The sequence below is a fragment of the Enhydra lutris genome, unplaced genomic scaffold, assembly GCF_002288905.1.
Source record: "Enhydra lutris kenyoni isolate GAN:26980312 unplaced genomic scaffold, ASM228890v2 scaffoldscaffold9, whole genome shotgun sequence".
Classification (NCBI taxonomy): Eukaryota; Metazoa; Chordata; class Mammalia; order Carnivora; family Mustelidae; genus Enhydra; species Enhydra lutris.
Window position 1 is genome coordinate 59,003,861 of NW_019154093.1, and position 20,680 is coordinate 59,024,540.

Sequence of the window (20,680 nt, forward strand, 5' to 3'; positions counted from 1 at the left end):
GAGTCATTAGGATGATTCCAGTAGAAAAGTACAACAGGAGGGGCTCAGACATTTCAGATCCTACTGATCTTTGGTGGGCATGAAGCTTTCTAAAGTTCTTGCCTTTGACCCAGCAAGAGGGGCCCTGACCCAAGCCCTTGCCCAGGCCCTGCACTTTATAATATCCTGCACATCACAAAACACAAAGAGAAGTAAATTTATTTTATGAAAAAGCAAATTTATGAAAGAATGCCGGGCTATGTGTCTGCCTCTGTCACGTAGGACTTGACATTCACCTCTGACCAGAAACCCTAAGCATCTGCCTTGGTAATCAACACCTTCCAGGCCACAGGGAAATACTATTCCACTTTTCTTGTGCTGTGTCCTTGGAACAAAAGGCAATTGTATCTGAATGTCATGAAGGTTCTGGGTTTGTGCTGCTGTTGACAGTTGAAATAGACACTGCTTTGCAGTGCAGGAGGATTTGAGTAATAGAAAACATTTTAGGAAAGAGGAAGAAAACAAATTAACTTTTCAAATCCTTTCTTTGTGATAACAGGAACCCCTCAATTCTACTATAACAAAGTTTCATGTCTGAATAGAGCCCAAACTCCATTTGCTTGTTTACCTTTATGTTCCATTTCCTGGTTCCAGAGGTATTCGTCATGTTAAAAAGATTTGATTTAGATAAGACATGAGATGCTGTAGAAGAGTTAAGTGAAAGAAGAGAAGGTACTCGAATAAAGAGCAAATCAGAGTCTGGAAGAAAAATGAATTTTGAATTTGTGCTATCTAGTTATACACATAGTATTGCTTGCTTTAAATAATAATATAGGTGTTCAAAAAATAAATCTAATTATTATTTTTTAAAATTTATTATTTGACAGAGAGAGACACAGTAAGAGAGGGAACACAAGCAGGGGGAGTGGGAGAGGGAGAAGCAGGCTTCCCGCTAAGCAGGGAGCCCAATGCGGGGCTCCATCCCAGGACCCTAGGATCATGACCTGAGTAGAAGGCAGATGCTTAACCAACTGAGCCACCAAGGCACCCACGACAAGATCTAATTCTTAAGAGGATTAAACTTTTAGACAACTTTTTTCTAAATTGAATAAAACTGCATGAGAAATATTCAACAAATGTGACATTCCAATTAAATATAAAGAAATTAGAAGAAAACAAAAAAATTTGCATGACTGTGAAGAAGAAAATTCATGTACAAATAAACCTGAAACCAATTTCTATAGAGATTATTTTCTGACCTTGATAGATCAGTGTATAGTCTGGTTGAAAAGACATTTGAACAAACTGAACAATATAATATTTTTATTGTTCTTTATCACGCCACAGCATTGAAATATTGGAAGAAGAATAACAAAGCCTGTGTGGATGTGGATACTCCATAAGAAAGTAAAAATCACAATAAAAGTGAGTTATAGGGGCGCCTGGGTGGCTCAGTGGGTTGAAGCCTTTGCCTTCGACTCAGGTCATGATCCTGGAGTCCTGGGATCCAGCCCTGCATTGGGCTCCCTGCTCAGTGGGAATCCTGCTTCCCCTCTCTCTCTGCCTGCCTCTCTGCCTACTTGTGATCTCTGTCTGTCAAATAAATAAATAAAATCTTTAAGAAAATTAAATAAATAAAAGTGAGCTATATGACATGGCAAAATATCTAGTAAGTGTCTATTATATTCTATTAAAAACAATAATTTATCATATATGACACCATTACATTATTGGAATGTGATATGTAAAAATCATGATTCATTTCCAAGTCTAAATAGTGTATTGCTTCAGCATAACAAAATTTCTCCTAAATGAAATTAATAAAAATTAAGTAAGAACTTCAATGACCCAAGAAAGACTGTCCAATTTGGCTTTATTGTCTGTAGAACACAAATGATGTAATATCTTAGTGGTAACAATGTAGAAATTTTGCTGAAATGAAGATATGAAAAAGAACTTTTTAAAAAAATTTTTATTTATTTATTTGACAGAGAGAGAGACAGCCAGAGAGGGAACACAAGCAGTGGGTGAGAGGGAGAAGCAGGCTTCCTGCTGAGCAGGGAGCCAGTTGCGGGGCTCGATTCCAGGACCCCAGGATCATGACCTGAGCTGAAGGTACACGCTTAAGGACTAAGCCCCCCAGGTGCCCCATGATAAAGAACTTTAATGGGATAAATATAATTTATTAATTTTGTATATCTTTGTTTCATTAGTCATTCAAATACCAATATCTTATCAATAGAACATCCAGACATAACTATGGTGGCAATCATAATTATGTTTGGTTGTCTTTGATATTTTGCTGACTTTCAGTTCTGTAAAAACCACAGATTTACACATTTTTAAAGTTTATTCTTTCATTGAGGGAAGATAATTATTTTTTCCTAGATAAAAGTAGAAGTTTAAAATATTTCTAATGGATTAATATCAATGAAGAGAATCCAACCATAAAGTAGTCCATACTATTTGCACAATATCCTTCAGTGTATAACCATAAATTCAAATAAAGCAAAAATCAATTGCAAAGAAAAAAAATTGAAATAACATAGGATGCTTTTTTATCATAATTATTAAAGTTGGTGATTTGAGTACAGAACCAGCAGTAAATAGTTATCTCAAAATCATAATACATAGGTAACATCCCAGAAATCTTTCATATTTTGGTGTGAAACCATCAGAACAATGAAAGAATCACTGATTTATTTCCTATTTTGAATATGTTTGACATATTTGAATTTAACAAAATTGAATTCACTTTCATTTCAAATAATAATAAATATTTCCCACTCCAGGGCGCCTGGGTGGCTCAGTTGGTTAAGCAACTGCCTTCGGCTCAGGTCATGGTCCCGGTGTCCCGGGATAGAGTCCCGCATCAGGCTCCCAGCTCCATGGGGAGTCTGCTTCTCCCTCTGACCTTCTCGCCTCTCATGCTCTCTTTCACTGTCTCTCTCTCAAATAAATAAATAAAATCTTAAAAAAAAAAAATTCCCACTCCAGCAAGAATTGATGTTTTCTTTTTATTTTGAAATAATTTCAAAATCACACATTTGTTTTAAAAATAGTACAAAGAATTTCCATATACCCTTTTCCCAGATTCCCCATTGTTAACATTTTAATACATTTGCTTTATTATTTTCTTTCTCTTTACAAACACACATACATATCTGTGTATGTGTATACACATACATATGTAATTTTTTCCTGAGCCATATGTTGAGAGCAAGTCACAGAAATAACGCCTATTACTCCAAAATAGTTCAGAGTATATTTTCTAAAAAACAAGAACAGCTACACATAACCATAGTATATCTATCAAAGTAAAATTAACATTGATCTATTATTACCATCTAATCCACAGATTCTTTTTTTTTTTTCCAGATTTTATTTATTTGAGAGAGAGAGAGCATGAGCAGAGGGGAGGGGCAGAGGGAGAAGCCAGCTCCCTGCTGAGCAGGGAGCCCAAAGTGGGACTTGATTCCAGGACCCTGAGATCATGACCTGAGGCAAAGGCAGATGCTTAACTGATTGAGCCAGCCAGGCACCCTAATCCACAGAGTCTATTCATATTTCATTGATTATTCTGAGAATGTCCTTTGTACAAAGGAAATTAGTTTTCCTTTTTAACTTTTTCGTTTCCTGACCAGGATGTAATCCAGTATTACACACTGCAGTCAACTGTCGTGTAACTTTGGTCTCTTTCAATCTGGAATAGTTCTTTTTTGTTGTTGTTTAAAGATTTTATTTTTAAGTAGTCTCTACACCCAACATGGGGCCAACACTCATGACCCCAAGATCAAGAGTCACATGCTCTACTGACTGAGCCAGCCAGGCACCCCTGGAATAGTTTAGTCTTATCCATCATGATTTTGTCATTTTTGAGAAATAGAGACCAGTTACTTTGTAGAATGTCACTCATTTTGAGTTTGTTTGTGGTTCATCGGGTATCAGAATAGTTAAATTATGTAATTAGATCAAGTTACATAGATTTAGTAGGAAGTACTTTTGTGTTCTTCTCAGTGCATTATATCAGGAGGCACACAAAGTTGACTTGTTCCATCACTGGTGATTTTTAACTTTTACCACTTGAACAAGATTATGTTCTTCAAGGGTGCTAGACAAGTTTCCCTGGCTCCCAGTGTCACCAACTGCACTGGCTGAGCCAGCCAATGCTAGCCACAAACCCCTCGCCCCGCCGAATGCAACCAAGGGGAATAGATACATATGTTTTTAATTTTGTTGAAAGATTTATAAGAGGAAGAAGGATAAGGAGGATAAATATGTTTAATTCAACAATGTGTTAGGTTGCTTCGTAACTTCTAAATATTCAGATGCCTCTATGTGGGCCTTCATACATACTCTTGCCCTAAAACATGCAAAAGTTAGGGGTGGACATATTTCCGGGGAGACTTTCCTTCTGGTGCTTCCACCCTCCAGGGTAAGCAGGATCTGACAAAGACATGTGGCATCTTTCACGGCTAATAAATTAATGAACCACCAAAACAAAGATCTTTAAGTATTTTCTATAAATACAAATTACACAGATCTTTCCTTATGCTTTTCTTTTTTTCCTTTTAAAGATTTCACTTGTCAGAGAGATAAGCATGAGCACAAGCAGGGGGAGCTTCGGGCAGAGGGAGAAGCAGGCTCCCCACTGAGCAAGGAGCCCAAAACAGAACTTGATCCCAGGACCCTGAGACCATGACCTGAACCGAAGGCAGACACTTCATCAACTAAGCCACCCAGGCGACCTCTTCTTTCCTTATACTTTTGATGGTTACTCAACAAAGATTGAACCACACTTGCTTATGAGGAGTGTTTTAACATTTCTCCTTGAGAGCTCTGTTGATAATGGCCAGAGCGGACTCCATGTACATTTTCCCCGTTATATAAGAAGTTACAAATTGAAGCTAGAGGAAATTGGCATCCTAATTCTAATTTATTCTAGTGGCAGTTTTCTGGAGCCCACTTAACCTTGTCATCCTGTATGACAGACCCGTCTTTCTGCTCTAACATTGAGCAGTTGATACAATGACTTTTTTCTGCTAAGTTAAACATATGCATACTCATCTCCCAAGAGTAAGTTTAAATCTTTGAAGGATGGGAGTACAGAGTTAACATTCATTCTAAGGATGGTACTATTTTACACGGCTGTGCGGGTAATTGGTCTTCTTTTCCTGGTAGAGTCAGTATATTCCATTACTGGGCAAAACAGGATTTGTTTTCTACTTTCCTTTTTTTTTTTTTTTTTTTTAAAGATTTTATTTGACAGAAAGAGACACAGCAAGAGCCAGAACAGAAGCAGAGGAAAGAAGCCCACTTCCCGCTGGGCTCCACATGGGGCTCAATCTCAGGACCCTGGGATCATGACCTGGGCCAAAGGCAAATGCTTAATGACTGAGCCATCTAGTCACTCTGTCTTCTGCTTTCCTGAGACCTCCTGAACTGATTAAGATTGAGGCCAAATTAAAAACACAGATTCCTGGACTCCAAACCAACAAGTTTGATTCAGTAAGAGGTGGGGGATATTCAGATTTCTGCATTTTAGCTAATACCCACGTGATTCCCATGCAGAAGTCCAAAGACCACCTTTGAAATGCTGTTTGGTATGGGCATACTTTCTCCTGAGCTGCTTTTTGTTTGTTTGATCGATTGGTTGTTGATTGGTTCGCGTGTGGAGAATGAGTCAGCTCATTCCCTTGTTAGAATGAGTTTTAAAAGAATGGGGGGAAAAGGACTTAGAGAAAAGTTAAGCTCTGACTAGCTCAGAGTGATGGAGAGAGGGAAAACTAAAGAAGCTGTCAGAGATCAAGAAACACGATGGAAGCAAAGGGAAGGAGAAAACAGAGCGGTGAGAAGTTCTTTTATCATTTAACAAACCCCGAGTACTTACTGAACGTCAGCACATGTGCTGCTGGAGATTCAAGGTGAACTGGGGCAGGGGGGCCCACCCTTAGAGAGTTCACAGGCAACAGCGGGCTGAAGGAAGTTGGAAGGTACTGTGTGAAGGCAGAAGGGGCCCCTCACTCTGGTTTGAAGGACTGGGATAAAGCTTCCAGAAGGGATTCTGTACGCTCTGGAGCAGGACGAGTAGTCCAGGAGATGGTAACCTGGAGGGGGCCAAAGTGCTTCACAGCAAATATATTCTATTTAGTTTTAAGTATTTTTTCCTATTTACAAAAATCATATATGTTTGTTACGAAGCAACTTATTAGCATAGGAAACTGAAAACCTCTTATAATCCTCCCGGCTACTGTTTACCTCCCATCTCTGTGGGGATTACCAGCCCGGAGTTTGGGGACTCAGTGGCACTGAAGTTCTGTTACCGCCTGGCGAAGTCCGGCATCGGTCCTCCCGCCAGCAGGGGACAGTGCAACGCACGCCTTGAGCTGGCGCGGTCTCTCTTCCACACGTCGCTGGCGTGATCGTCAGTGCTACATACTGCGCCTGCGCACGAGCCGAGGCCTTTTCCCGCAGCCGAGTGTTGCTGGGCCTGCTGGTCTGTGGCGAGCCGCGGACGCCGGTCTCTGATCCGCAGGATGGTAAGTCAATACTGGGGAGTCTGGGCTACGTCTGCACGCGGGTTCCCTGTCCTTCCCCAAACGCCAGCGTAGGGTCCGTCTCGCACGGTGCAGGGGATGGATGGCGTTGGATTGAGGGTTCTGCTGTGGTAGGGTTGCGGCTCCCAGCGTGGCCTTAATGGCTGCCGCCGGCCGCGCAAACTTTGGGGGAGGGGTTGACAGAGAAGATCAGGAGCTAGGGCGGCGGATTGAGGAGGGGGGGATGAATTAAGTTGACAAGTTTAGGGGATAATACCGGCTCGTCCGACCTGGCACCGGCAGTGGGGAGGATTGCATGCAGTTGGTCTCACTGGGGGTGGGGTGGGGGGAGGAGATGCCTGAGTGGAGATGGGCTGCGGCTCTCCGGACTCATCCACCACTGACTTGTTTCCATGGTTTTTTCGGGAGAGTGTGGGGTTGGTGGGTCTTTCAAAAGTGGCTTTTAAGCCTAGCAGTCAGCTTGGAGGCTGTGGCTTCTCTGGGCCCCGAAAGGGAACTCATTTAGTTTGGTCTGTGCTTCCTATTTCTTTCTCTAGACTGTTGTTGCACCAGTTTTTAATGATTTTTGGGATAGGGTGTGTTGCTTTGATAGGTGGGAAACGATGCTGATTTAATCGGAAGTAATTGCCAAATATGCTCTTGACCAGATGAGTTTCGTGGCAAGTGGTTTAGGCTTTGGAAAAACGTGCATGAACAGTACGAGGGAAATTGGAGGTTAGGTTTCCAAACTGGGACATGGAGTGTTCAGAACAGACTGACGTTAGGCGAGATTGATTGCTGTCTAGACCAGCGCTTTGGAAAAGTGACTGATGGGAAGTAGAAAAGGTGATTCTTGACCCCCTGGTGTTTTGAGAAACTGGACTCCACAAAAGTGACAGTTGAACGGGTTCACTTTTGAAGTTAAAGTGTTACTTTGTGATGCAGTTAACTCAGATATCAAAAATATAAACAGTTTATCAAAGTTTTAATAACGTTCTTTTTTCTTAAAGGGGTTTGTGAAGGTTGTCAAGAATAAGGCTTACTTCAAGAGATACCAAGTGAAATTTAGAAGACGTCGAGGTATGGTCACTTACTCATGTTCACAATTTTTGAAGAATCTGCAGTGGAATAGACTTTTCTTAAGTTACTTTTTTCTTTCAGAGGGTAAAACTGATTATTATGCCAGGAAACGCTTGGTAATTCAAGATAAAAATAAGTACAACACACCTAAATACAGGATGATAGTTCGTGTAACCAACAGAGATATCATCTGTCAGGTAAGTTGTATTCTAAATTCAGGCAGTGAGTGGTTACCTCACCTCTTTAACTCACTGCTGGAGAAGTTGTACTTAAGCAAAACATGTATGGATTAAAAGGTCCCTCTAGTGCCTGGCATTCTAAAAACATTGAGTAGTACTTTTCCTTTTAGTAGGTCTGAAGTTGGAGCTTGAGTGGGGAGGGTGGTACTTGAAAATACTCTACTGAAAATTAGCCATGTGTGGCAATCCTGATCAAAGTAGTTTAATCTTGTTTTCTAATGGGCAGAAAGAGGATTAGAGAAATCTAGGCTACTATGCTATTTTATAGGGGTAAGAGGATAAATTTGAGGCCAAGTAGAAGGTTCTGGCACATTGCAGTTCCAGTAGAATAACAGAAATTGTCACGGACTAAATCCTGACCTGCTCTACATAGCCTTCTGTGCCATATAACTACTCCTTATTGAAGAGGTAGGTAGTTGTGAAGTTTTAATTCAGCTCTTAAGATTGTTTTTATTCCTGCCTCTCTTTGAAATAGGTTTGATACATAAGTATGAAGGTTTCTCCCCCAAAAAAGTCCTTTACAAAGTGGCAGTTAGCTCCTAGAAATGAGTTTTCTGGGCTTTTACAACTAGAGTAAATTTTCACAGTTAAGATTTTTTGAGTCTTTGCAGGGAGCAGGCACACCTGTTTTCTGGGCAAACTAATTTTTTGGTTGTGAAGACAATGTGTTCCTTCATACCTGAGTTCAGATAAGTAAATGGTGTCAGAAACATTGGACTTCGATATGCGTAGTTCAGAAGATATTTGAAATAATCAGATTTATTTCTGACTTTTCACTGTGCCTCTTTGATTCATTGGCTGATGCAGCTAAGAGTCTGTTTTCAGTATTATTAGGAACAACAGTCCCTAACTTACTCAAAGGCATTTCAGTGTTTACAGTCTATATGGTAATTTTAGCTCTGTTTGCGATATTATGACACACATTTATAGAAGTAGTTGACCAAGCCATAAACTCATTGAGTAGGTTTAATAAAGACAGATTCTAAGTGTTGCAGATTTGTTTCCCACTGTTTTTTTTTAAGTCCTTTGAAAAAGAAGGCACCTAGAATAAGTAAGCAAACAGTTGAAAGCACAGGTGACTAACCTGTTGTTTCTCTTACAGATTGCTTATGCCCGCATAGAAGGAGATATGATAGTTTGTGCAGCTTATGCTCATGAACTCCCAAAGTATGGTGTGAAAGTTGGCCTGACAAATTATGCTGCAGCATATTGTACCGGCCTGCTGCTGGCCCGCAGGGTATGTAGAAGATATCTTTAAGTAGTATATTTTGGACCTAGCTCATTGTTTGGAGTTGTCTGCAAGGTAGATGTTGATAACATTAGGAAGATACCCTCAGCTGTGGCTTCTGAGGAGTGTCTGCTGTTGAGCTGTTGCTTGTGGGGTCATCAGGAAGGACAGCTTTATAAATACAGAATTTGAGACAGCAGTGCATTTTCTAATACTCTGGTGAGGTAATTTTTCTGTTTTTGTTTTTGTTTTTGTTTTTTTGCATTGTTGAGTAGGTCTAGATCAGTGGAATCTAAACCAAAGAATGATAGCCACCAGCCACATGTGGGTGTTGAACACATGAAATGTAGCTAATGCTACTGAGGAACTGAATTTTTACCTTAATTTGAATAGCCATTTCTGGCTAGTTAGATACCTTGACTTTGCAGACCTTTGCTACTTAGAAGTATAGGTCTTTTATCAATCAGTGTACATTTAAAATGCAGACTTTACACCCTTGGAATCTAGGATGTCCAGGTTATTTATATACATGTTAAAGTTTGAGAAACAATGTCTTAAATTTGGGTGGGGGTTAGCCATGGGTAATGGATTTGGTTTTGTTTTAATTATCTTTGCCTCTGGGTGGCAGCATTTCCTATAATATGCAGGAAGATGGAAATGTGATTTTGTCTTATTTTTGTTTTTTTGTTATTTTGTTTTTATTTATTTATTTGTATTTATTTATTTTATTTATTTTTATTTTTATTTATTTTGTTTTCTCAAGTTACTTGTTGATCTTGTTTTGTATTGGAATTGTTAAGCATGCATTGTTGTTAGGGACTATATCTTCATTGATTGTAAACACGTTTGGGTAAGAGTGGGGAACAATGTCATACATGAGAGGAACATTGTATGTAAGTCACACTGTAAGAAACAGTAGCTAGGTGTACTGGCAGAAGATTCACCCTTATTAACTTAATGTAGTTGGAGAGTAGAGCCATAAAAGATGTTCTCTTATGCCCAGATGCTTCTAAGATTTTAATCAAATTAATCAAATTACATGTGGTAACGTTTAATACTTGGTTCTTGAGTTACTGTAGCCAAATAGGACTGAGGAAATATGGAAAATTTCTTGAATAGATATGGTTACATCTTAATTGATTACTGCATAAATCAAGTATGGACATGTAGGAAAGATACAGAAGCTATAAGACAAAGGGGTGGTGAATTGAATATTTGAAGATTGTTTTTGTAGCATCTTAGTACTTAAAAGTAAATTAGTACAGAGGGTTAAGTGAATTTTGAAGGAAAATTTTCCTAGGTGTCAGGTCATTAAAGTTGTGACTTTTTTTAAAGATTTTATTTATTTATTTGACAGAGAGAGAGGGAACACAAGCAGGGGGAGTGGGAGAGGGAGAAGCAGGTGCCCTGCTAAGCAGGCATCCCGATGCAGGGCTCGATCCCAGGACCCTGGGATCATGACCCGAGCCGAAGGCAGATGCTCAGCGACTGAGCCATCCAGGCGTCCCTAAAGTTGTGACTTGATAATGTTAGAATTATTTGAATATATTTAGACTGGCTTTTTTGTTAATAGCTCCTTAATAGGTTTGGCATGGACAAGATCTATGAAGGCCAAGTGGAAGTGACTGGAGATGAATACAATGTGGAAAGCATTGATGGTCAACCTGGTGCCTTCACCTGCTATTTGGATGCAGGGCTTGCCAGAACTACTACTGGAAATAAAGTTTTTGGGGCCCTCAAGGGAGCAGTGGATGGAGGCTTGTCTATCCCTCACAGGTAATAGAGTATTCAAGGCTTCATTGTTTGGACTGCCAGTATTTCCATTTCTAACTGGTTAGACTTTGGAGATTACTGGATGAATCAATTAAATTAGTACGTAGCTATCCTTGTGTACCTTGTGTACCTGCTATATGCTTCGTACTCCACAAAAACCTGGCAGGGCAGGATGGAATTGTAATGTGTTTTATAAATGAGATTGAGGTTCAGAGGTAAAGGATTTGTTCAAAGTTTTGGAGCCAGTAGTGGGAAAGCAGGGATGAAACAACTAGCTTTTGTGTTGTAGCTTAGTTTTGGTTAGAAATGAGCACCTCAAGTCCATCCCCTCCCAGTGAATTTCTTTTCTTTTTTTTTTTTTATTTTTTTTAAGATTTTATTTATTTATTTGACAGACAGAGATCACAAGTAGGCAGAGAGAGAGGAGGAAGCAGGCTCCCTGCTGAGCAGAGAGCCCAGTGCGGGACTCAATCCCAGGATCCTGGGATCCTGGCCTGAGCTGAAGGCAGAGGCTTTAACCCACTGAGCCACTGACGCACCCCCCCCCCCAGTGTATTTTCTTTTCATTCAGAATGAAAGTTGGTTTACTCATTTATGGGAACTCTCAGCTCTAGAAAAAAAGTTTGAGAAAAGGCTTATGACAGCTCTTAGCTGGAAATAAGATTATAGACCATTCTCAGAAGTTGAGTAGGTTTGAATTTATTAATTCCTAGGTTTTGAGTTAATGGTTTTTGTTCTTGTTGAGTAGATGCATCTTAAAAAATGATTAATTAGCTTCTTAGGGATATTTTAGAGGTTGGTGAATCCTTAACAAAAATATTAGGTTTTGGGGTTGGGGAGGTTAGCCTTTAAAATGTAACCTAACTGGAACTTCTGTAATGGTGGGGCATATTTTTTTGAGGACCTGCAGGTCTCTTGCAAGACACCTGTCAGATGTGGTCTTCAAAAAATCACTTATTCCCATGTGCCCTGAGGCAGCACTGAGAAATTCTAGGATTTGGAGGGAGCAGTTTTGAAACCCTTTCTTATGTTTATAAGGAGAACTCATTTTAGTGGTGGAAACTTGGTACATTTCATGGCTTTAAATGTACTTGTAGCATGATTTTCTCTTCTATCCTGGAATTCAGAGATAAGCTGCTGAATGATGATATCCCACTAACTGAGCAGTCAGTAGTTGGTCCTTTGGTTGCATATGATGCAATTAATTGTTTCAAGACGGGACTGATGGCAGCTACTGAAATGAATTCCGGTTAGTGAACTGATTTTAATCCTTATAATACTAAAATATTAAAAATTTTATTTTAGTACCAAACGATTCCCTGGTTATGATTCAGAAAGCAAGGAATTCAATGCCGAAGTACATCGAAAGCACATCATGGGTCAGAATGTTGCAGATTATATGCGTTACCTAATGGAAGAAGACGAAGATGCATACAAGAAACAATTCTCTCAATACATAAAGAACAACGTAACTCCAGACATGGTAAAAATTTTAACTAAAAATGCCTGTATTAGTTAATTTATAGGTTTTTTTTTTTTTTAAAGACTTTATTTATTTGACAGATTACAAGTAGGCAGAGGGGCACACGGTGGGGTGGGAGGAGCAGGCTCCCTGCTGAGCAGAGCTCTTAGTGCGGGCTCTCTCCCAAGACTCCGAGACCATGACCTGAGCTGAAAGCAGACACCTAACCCACCGAGCCACTCAGGCTGCCCCAATTTATAGGTTTACTACTTGATTTTGGTGGGTTTATTAGTAGTTTTATTTTGGGTTAATAGTTAAAAGTTGAACATGAGTATGTTAATAGGTATAGATAGACTTAAATAAACAGTTCTTATCTTAAAATGGAATGAGATGAAGTTGGGATATTGAGTGAGGGTAAGTTAAAAGTCAAATAGGGTAATTGTAAATAACTAGACTTACCAACATGCTTTTAGGAATTTTTTAGGTACTGAAGGCCTCAAGGATCTAAATATGAAGCCTTTGGTGGCTTTTACATATTTGATTGTTCTAAATCTGTAGACTTAATTCCTGTGGTCATAGTTAGAATCATCTGTCCTGTCTGATAAAAGATTCTAGTTAACTCATTTTGAAGCCATGTGGAAGAAAGTTTCTTTTTAGCAAATAAGTTCTATGTTACAGAATTTCTGAATGTCTCAGCATGGATGTGGGGAGTTGTACAGATTAGATTACTAGTTCTCCTTGATGTTGCAAATGTGAGTTTAATGTTGGAAATTTTATCAGCCTAAAGTTGTATTTTTAAGATTGACTATTAACGCACTGTAGTCATGGAAGATAGGCATAGAACACAAAACTAGCATTGATTTTTATAAAACTTGTACACAACTATGGAGTTGTAAATAAATTAATAGTTACCTATCAAATGACTGTTATGTTAGTGCACAATTTCTATTTTCACACTGCTTTGGTTATGAAAAAAAAATATCTTTGAGTGAGTGCATAGTGGGGGAGGGACAGAAGGCATCCAGCATGGGGGGGCCTCAGTCTCAGGACCCTGGGATCATGACTGAGCCAGAATCAGAGTTGGATGCTTAACTGAGCCATCCAGGCACCCTGTGAAAATTGTTCTTAAAAAGAGTTAAAATTGGAAAAGATCCCTTTGTTATTTGTATGCTTAGTACAGTCTAGGGCTAATAAACACATAACTTGAGTTTTTTTGAGCTAGGAAAAGGGTAGTATGCCATTAGTTTATATTAGTAAATGCAAGTGCATGTTAGTTTTCAGAAACCCATACTTGTATATTATTTAATTGCCCTTGTTCACTCTGGTAAATAGGACTTTTACTTGTGATTATAATTTACTTGGCCTGCATAATTTTTCTTCCTAAGACATCTCTTGCTCTGGTAATGTTAAATTTGTTCAAAAACTTCAAAATCTCAAGCTGCTTTCAGATAGCCATTTTCTAATGCTTTCCTATATATTTGATATATTTCAGCTGGACCACTTTTAGGCTGATGTACTTTTCCTGGCTAGCTCATCAGTTTGATCTTTGGAGGCCTCTTATGCATGCCTGCTAAACTCCTCTGCTGACATCTGACATGTCTCCAAGAGGAAAGTGGTCTTTACTTAAAACTCGGTGCTATTATCTACATAAACGGTTGTGAATCCTGTTTGTCTCTTAGGAAGGAATGGACCGAGTTGCTTAGATTTATTAAATGACTACATTTGACATCATCAAATGGATTCGTTAAATACAGTGGAAAGCCATAATAGAGTGCAGAGGTAGAGAAATTAATTTTCAGGAGGGATTTAAGTAGTTGAGGTCTCATGCAGTGTTTGCATTATTTTCATTTGCTGAGTTTTACACAGATGCATGTAGTAATCCCATTTTCTTTATGTTGAAGGAGTAATTTTAGAGTTGGATTACTTTATTCTTTTTTTTTTTTTTTAAGATTTTTATTTATTTATTTGACAGAGATCACAGGTAGGCAGAGAGGCAGGCAGAGAGAGGAAGGGAAGTAGGCTCCCTGCTGAGCAGAGAGCCTGATGCAGGGCTTGATCCCAGGACCCCGGGATCATGACCTGAGCCGAAGGCAGAGGCCTTAACCCACTGAGCCACCCAGGCACCCCGGATTACTTTATTCTTTAGGGGCATGTAATTGCTACTAGATTGGGATAGTGAACGTTCAGGTATTTTATAGCTGCTTCAAGACTTGATCTTCCATAGAATCAATAGTCATTATTTAGAGGTGGTACTTGAAGTAATTCAGAGAATTTCAGCATTGGTTTTTGATGAGTTTTAGAACAAAATTCTCTTTAAGATCTAATTGGATGGTGTTTGGGGGTTTTCTGGGGCAATTCAAACTTTCTGTTCCCACAGGCACCTAGTAGTAGTAGATACAAGAGGTCCCTGGTATGCAGTGCTGGGAGTAGCATTGGAAGACCTGTCAGATACTGATGGAAAATACAAATTTGGGAAATATGGGAGAACAAAAATGAATTTATAGCAATTTTTTGTACTCTTCCCTATATACTCTTCTTCTTACCATCTTAAGTACTTTGTTTTGGCACAAATCCTCACTTGAATAAAAGAATTTAGGTCAGATAATACGTAAATGAACATAAATGTTTTTACAGAAACCCATTTGCTCTCAACTTGAGTGACTCAAAGTATAGTTGAATTCCTCAGAAATACATGCAAATTTTTGAGTGTGAGTTTTGTGAATAGTGTCAGTTCACATTGCCAGTGGTAATTTCTTAAGAAAATGTGGGTTACATGTAGAATTTAAAGAGATACCAGCGTTGACCTAGTTCCTTTTGACAGTCTGGTTTAGGGATAAAAATAGAACAAGTAGTAGAAGTGCACATTATATGACTGTTTAGGGCATGTGAAATGAAACCAAGTACTGTTTGCTTTGCTTTCTTTCAGATGGAGGAGATGTATAAGAAAGCTCATGCTGCTATACGAGAGAACCCAGTCTATGAGAAGAAGCCTAAGAAAGAAGTTAAAAAGAAGAGGTATGCATCTTACTGTTGTCTTTTCAAGAGAAAGAGGTTAAAAGGAGTTCCTTACCTTGTTTCTTCTTATTCACACTCTCATTGAAGTTGTGCAAACTCGATCACTAGCTCTGCATGATGTTGCAGAAGTGAGGGGAACCAGGTTTGCTAAAGCAATTGTGGTGATAGAAATTTATTAGCCTCAGGTGGTACTTACTGAGCTGACCTATTCTATCCCAGTACAGTATAACTACCAATTACTGCATTTAAACATTTATTTATTTATTTATTTATTTATTTATTTATTTATTTTTACCAGTTACTCCATTTTTAAAGTTAGATTAAGATAATAAATAAGTATGTGTATTAGAACTTGATTGTTTGGCCTGATTACAGTCTTTTTCAATCAGAGTTAACTATTTTCTATCCTCTGTAGCGGTAATAGTTAAAAATTACATTTATCTCTTTATTTTACTTTGTTTTGTAGGTGGAATCGTCCCAAAATGTCTCTTGCCCAAAAGAAAGATCGGGTAGCTCAGAAGAAGGCAAGCTTCCTTCGAGCTCAGGAGCGGGCTGCTGAGAGCTAATAAACCAAACCACAATTTTCTATGAAGATTTTTCAGATAAAGACAATAATAAACTTATTCATCAAGCAGCTATCTGTGTTAAACTCTTATTAATGAAACTGTAGGAAATAATCTGAAATACAAAAGGAGAGGAGTTGACAGGTTTTTTTTTTTCTTTGAAGAAACAAGTGTGACTTCACATACTGACTCAAAGTTCACACCTGCTTCTCAGTCTTGTTTTCCCTGACAGGAGTTATCCTTCTGGTTGTATGATGTGCAGCCCTCCCGAAACAGTCTGGCAAGCAAGAGACCCAACTGTGCACTAGGAAATGTTTCTTCCATTCATTTATTGTAACCAGATGGCTGGTGGGAAGAAAAAGTACCTTCAGAGTAAACAATTTTTAAAAAAGCAAAACTGGTGCTAATCAATGGCTTTAATTTTTGAGAGAAAGCTGTTTCAGTGAAGTTCACATAACTGTAACATTCACTTCAATCAGGTGAAACTTTTGAGCAGAATATATTGGGTCTTCAAAAGAGGTGTTCTATTTTATGGAGATGTTGAAAGGTACATGCCAGATCTTAACATAAAAATAACATTAAAGGGCAAATAATAACTTGCATATCAAGTTCACATGAAAAAAATTTACATGCCTGTTAAGAAATAGCCCTTTGGCCAACAGGAAATACTGTTCAAAAATGGAAAATTGTTACTAGAAAGTTCATGATTTCAGTCTGTCTCCTAATGTCCCACTTCTCCATAGCTCAAATTCAGATAAATGGATCTGGATTGGGTTGATGGCCTTAAGAATGTCAGTTTTGAAGGACTGAGCTCATGGACACTAAGAAGGACCCATCAAATCTAGGATGATGAAAGCTCATCCAGTTTCAGCCTCTAAAATTTGCAATTACATATTGCCAAGTAGAACATGTTTTGATGGATTTTTAATTTTAAGAGGCTAATCAATGATTATTCATTCTGAAGCCATTTAACATTTGATGTCTAAATGTTTAAGTCTATAAATATAACAAACCATGCTATTAACCCAACATCTGTTTATAAGTGAGTAACTTTACCTGCTTTGCAGTCTTAATTTCTGTTAATGTGCAAACTTTACCATGCTAAGACTTCAGTAAATATAACTTTTTTTTTTTTTTTTAAACAGCAGCTTCAATGTTTCAATGCAAACAATAATTCCAGCAATGGTATTTTGGCTAACAAATCTACAAAATAGTCGCACTGTTTATGTTTATGGAATGAGGATTTCACAGCATTATTTTAGGTCATTAGTCAAAATAGTTACACAGTGAATGTACTGGAAAATCTACCAGGGCTTCCAACAGCAGGAATGAAATCTTTGGACCTGTTCATCCTATACCTCCTGCCATTACTTCAGCAATCAACTGAATGTATCTCAAGATGATGACTTCTTAAAACCAGGGGAAAGGGGTTTGTGTAACTGGCAAGGATTTGAATCAGAAGCCATCTTTTTTTTAAATGCTCAAAATTTTTCCTTAGAATTGTTTCCTATAATCACAATGTCCAAATGAATTAAGAGTCATTTGTATAGGAAATTTTCTTCCACAGTAATGTTTTTAGGTTATTTAGTATCAAAGAATGTTCCATTTCCATTTGATTTGCTGTGACTTTGAGAGCAATACAAGAATAAAGTTGCTTTTCCAGTTCCTCACGAATTTCACTTGGAGCACCACGCAGTAGGTAGTCTTTGAGTAACTGACAGGCTTTTGCTAAGTTGGGTTGTATCACTTCTGAAGTACACTTCATTGTACTCTGATCACAGCTAGTTCGACAATCAGTGCCATAAACACAGTCCAAATCAGACTCACAGTGACGATCCTTTATAATTTCTTTCAGGTTTGTCTCTGGCACAATTTTTCTCATGTCCACCATTTTCAAATCATACTTATCGTTATATCCTAGATTTTTGGCACTAATATCACACATTAGGAAGTTTCCATAGGGGCCATGGAAAACATCTTCCACAAATTCTAGGAGTCCTATGGCTATTTTAGCCTTTCTAGGCCATGATGGTGTGAACAGCTGATCCATGCTTCTTCTGAACCCAGATGGAATAAAAAGTTCAATGACCCATGGAAGGCTTATTCCATAAAGAGAGGTATATTCAACACTTTCCATCACATAGAGATCACCACAGAATCCCATTAATTTGGGGGTATGTTCTTTATCTTGAAGTATCACCATGAGAAGAAATTCATTTAGTTGAAGAAGTGCCCATGCTGACTTTGCTTCTCCCAAGGAAACCTGGCCATCTTTATCTCCATCAGCCACCGTCAAGATGAGATTAACCAGTTCAGAGAGATTTCCTTGGTCACCCAACTTTGCCTAAAACGGTAAGAATTTAGCCAAATATAGGTTTGAACAATTCCTCATATGTAATATACATACTAACTTTATGGGGATTACCATGCTAAGTAATAATCTTGTTACTGAGTCTCTGTAAAGGAACTTAATACATCTCCAAATATTTATGATGCTTACTGAGTTAATTAGAAATATGTTTTATATAATTGTAGTAAAACCGACAAGTATATTTAAGAAAGGGGCCACCCTAGCTCCCATAGCTCCCTGGGCCCTGTTGATATCCAACACAAATTATTCTGTCTTATTCATACATTTACTTGCAAAATTGCTGTGTAATGTGCTCATGTCTGAAGTTATAATAAGGGTCAAATAAGGTCTGAAGTTATAATAAGTTATAATAAGGGTCAAACAGGAGAAAATTATTTTCTCCTGTTTTGTAGTCAATACATTAACAACTGTTTTCTTCAAATTGTATTGTTCCAATGGTGGTTAAAAAATATGTCCCTGTGAAGTTTCTTAAAATAGTACGAAAATGTAAACTTAAAAGTAAGATTTTGAGTGAAAATATGACACCAATAAAAAGATTCTTGGGGCACCTGGGTGGCTCAGTAGGTTAAGCCTCTGCCTTCAGCTCAGGTCATGATCTCAAGGTCTGGGGTCAAGCCCTGCCCACATGGGGCTCTCTGCTCAGCAGGGAGCCTGCTTACACACACACACACACACCCCACCTGCCTCTCTGCCTACTTGTGATCTGTCAAATAAATAATAAAATCTTTAAAAAGATTATTTCCAATATTATAAATTTTTTCTTTAATATATTTAATCTTTGTATGAATATTTCTTTAAATTTTTTAAAAATAATTTTCAGTCAGGACATGTATACTAATTTTAGCCCTTCCCCACCTTTTAAAAACTGTGTATCAGGTACAGTGTCAAACTATACAGCTGCTCATCTACTTCTCTTTCATATCTGGACATTTTTAGCTAGCATAAATAATGTTAAGGTAAGCATCCTCCTCAGATTTTGTTTGTTTGAATTTTTTCCTCAAGATGGAGTCCTGGGTATAAGTTAAAGAATAGCAACATTTTTATGGCTTAGGATGAGGTCTTGCTAACTCTTTCAGAAGAATGTACCACTTCACATTAGCAACATGTGAATAGATATATACTTACTTTAAAGAGACTGTAGACCATTTCTTTGAATTTCTGTACAGTAGTTCCCCTAGTTGGCTTATCAAATAGCACTATTTCTTTCCTTGGTTCCAATTCAGTCCCAAAATCAAGATGAAGTGCTTGTTCCATTTGACATTTCACAACACCTGGCAGATTACCCCAAATCCCTAAATACATCTACGTGAAAAAAGAATGACAAATTAGTCCTTAGGCTGAGCAGAAAACTTTACCAAGTATTTTTAGTGTTTTCCTCCTCTTATAAAAACACACAAACAAGTAACAAAACATTGAGATTTAGCTTTTTTCTGTAACTTTTAAATTACAAAAGTAATTCATGCCTAAATATATTTTTGGCCATGATCAATTTTATTTTTTCCAATTTTTTATTATAAAATATTAAAAACATAGAATTTACCATCTTAACCACTTTTAGAGTACACCTCAATGGTATTACATTCACAATGTAGTGCAGCCATCACCACTATCCTTTTGTAGCACTCTTCATCTTGTAAAATTGAAACTCTATACCTATTAAATAATAACTCCCTGTTCCCCTTTCCCACCCCTCAGCCCCTGGCATTACCATTTTACTCTCTATCTTTATAATTTTGACTTCTCTAAGCATCTCATATAAATGGAACTATACAAAATTTGTCTTTTTGTGATTGACTTACTTCACTGAACATTATGTTCTCAAGATACATACAGTTGCATGTGTCAGAATTTTCTCCTTTTTAAAACTGAATAATAGTTCATTGTATGGATAAACCACATTTTGCATTTCTATTCATATGCTAATGGACCCTTGGATGCTTCCATGTTTTAGCTATTGTGAATAATGCTGACCTGAACTTGGGTGTAATACGAATATCTTTTGGAGACTCGGCTTTCAATTTTTTTAGATATGTATCCAGAAGTAAAATTGCTGGATCATAAGAACAGTATATTTTTAATATTTTGAGGAACTGTTTTTTTCAGTGGCTATGCCGTTTTACATTCTCACCAACAGTGCAAAAGGGTTCCAATTTCTCTCCATCCTAGTCAACACTTGTTAATTTCCACTTTTTGACAATAGCCATCCTAACCTGTATGAAATGGTATCTCACTGTGATTTTGATTTGTATTTCCCTCATGATCAAGTGATGCTGAGCATCTTTTCATATACTTATTGGCCATTTGTGTATCTTTTTCTAAGAAATGCCTATTTAAGTACTTTGCACATTTTTTTTTTAATTTTTTTAAACATATAATATCTTTTTATCCCCAGGGGTACAGGTCTGTGAATCGCCAGGTTTACACACTTCACAGC

The 20,680-nt window shown here is 37.9% G+C and overlaps 2 protein-coding genes across 7 annotated transcripts in view; one reads left to right on the forward strand and one right to left on the reverse strand.

Moving 5' to 3' along the window:
- Nucleotides 1-5,690: 5,690 nt before the first annotated feature.
- LOC111142805 (ribosomal protein L5) lies at nt 5,691-15,948 on the forward strand. Of its 4 annotated transcripts, XM_022496121.1 has the most exons (9): nt 5,691-5,827; nt 6,263-6,518; nt 7,526-7,595; nt 7,677-7,792; nt 8,937-9,071; nt 10,636-10,838; nt 12,141-12,318; nt 15,224-15,312; nt 15,779-15,948. In XM_022496121.1, the coding sequence occupies exons 2-9, from the start codon at nt 6,516-6,518 to the stop codon at nt 15,876-15,878; spliced, it is 894 nt and encodes a 297-aa protein (XP_022351829.1). In that variant the 5' UTR covers nt 5,691-5,827; nt 6,263-6,515; the 3' UTR covers nt 15,879-15,948. The 4 variants fall into 4 exon arrangements, 3 of the variants coding, with proteins under 3 accessions (XP_022351829.1, XP_022351831.1, XP_022351830.1); XM_022496123.1 differs by lacking the exon at nt 5,691-5,827 and having other exon boundaries at nt 6,140-6,518; nt 15,224-15,298; nt 15,837-15,948; XR_002640286.1 differs by lacking the exon at nt 5,691-5,827 and having other exon boundaries at nt 6,450-6,518; nt 12,170-12,318; nt 15,779-15,789.
- Nucleotides 15,949-16,187: 239 nt separating this feature from the next.
- Nucleotides 16,188-20,680, reverse strand: part of LOC111142803 (family with sequence similarity 69 member A) — a 131,452-nt gene continuing 126,959 nt past the window's right edge. For 2 of the 3 annotated variants that reach the window (XM_022496118.1, XM_022496119.1), the window contains 2 exons: nt 19,372-19,548; nt 16,188-18,219 (listed from right to left, as the gene is read on the reverse strand). In XM_022496118.1, the coding sequence (XP_022351826.1) occupies nt 17,407-18,219; nt 19,372-19,548 (990 nt within the window). In that variant the 3' untranslated portion in view covers nt 16,188-17,406. The remainder of the gene's footprint in view (nt 18,220-19,371; nt 19,549-20,680) is intronic. The other variant, XM_022496120.1, reaches the window with a different exon arrangement.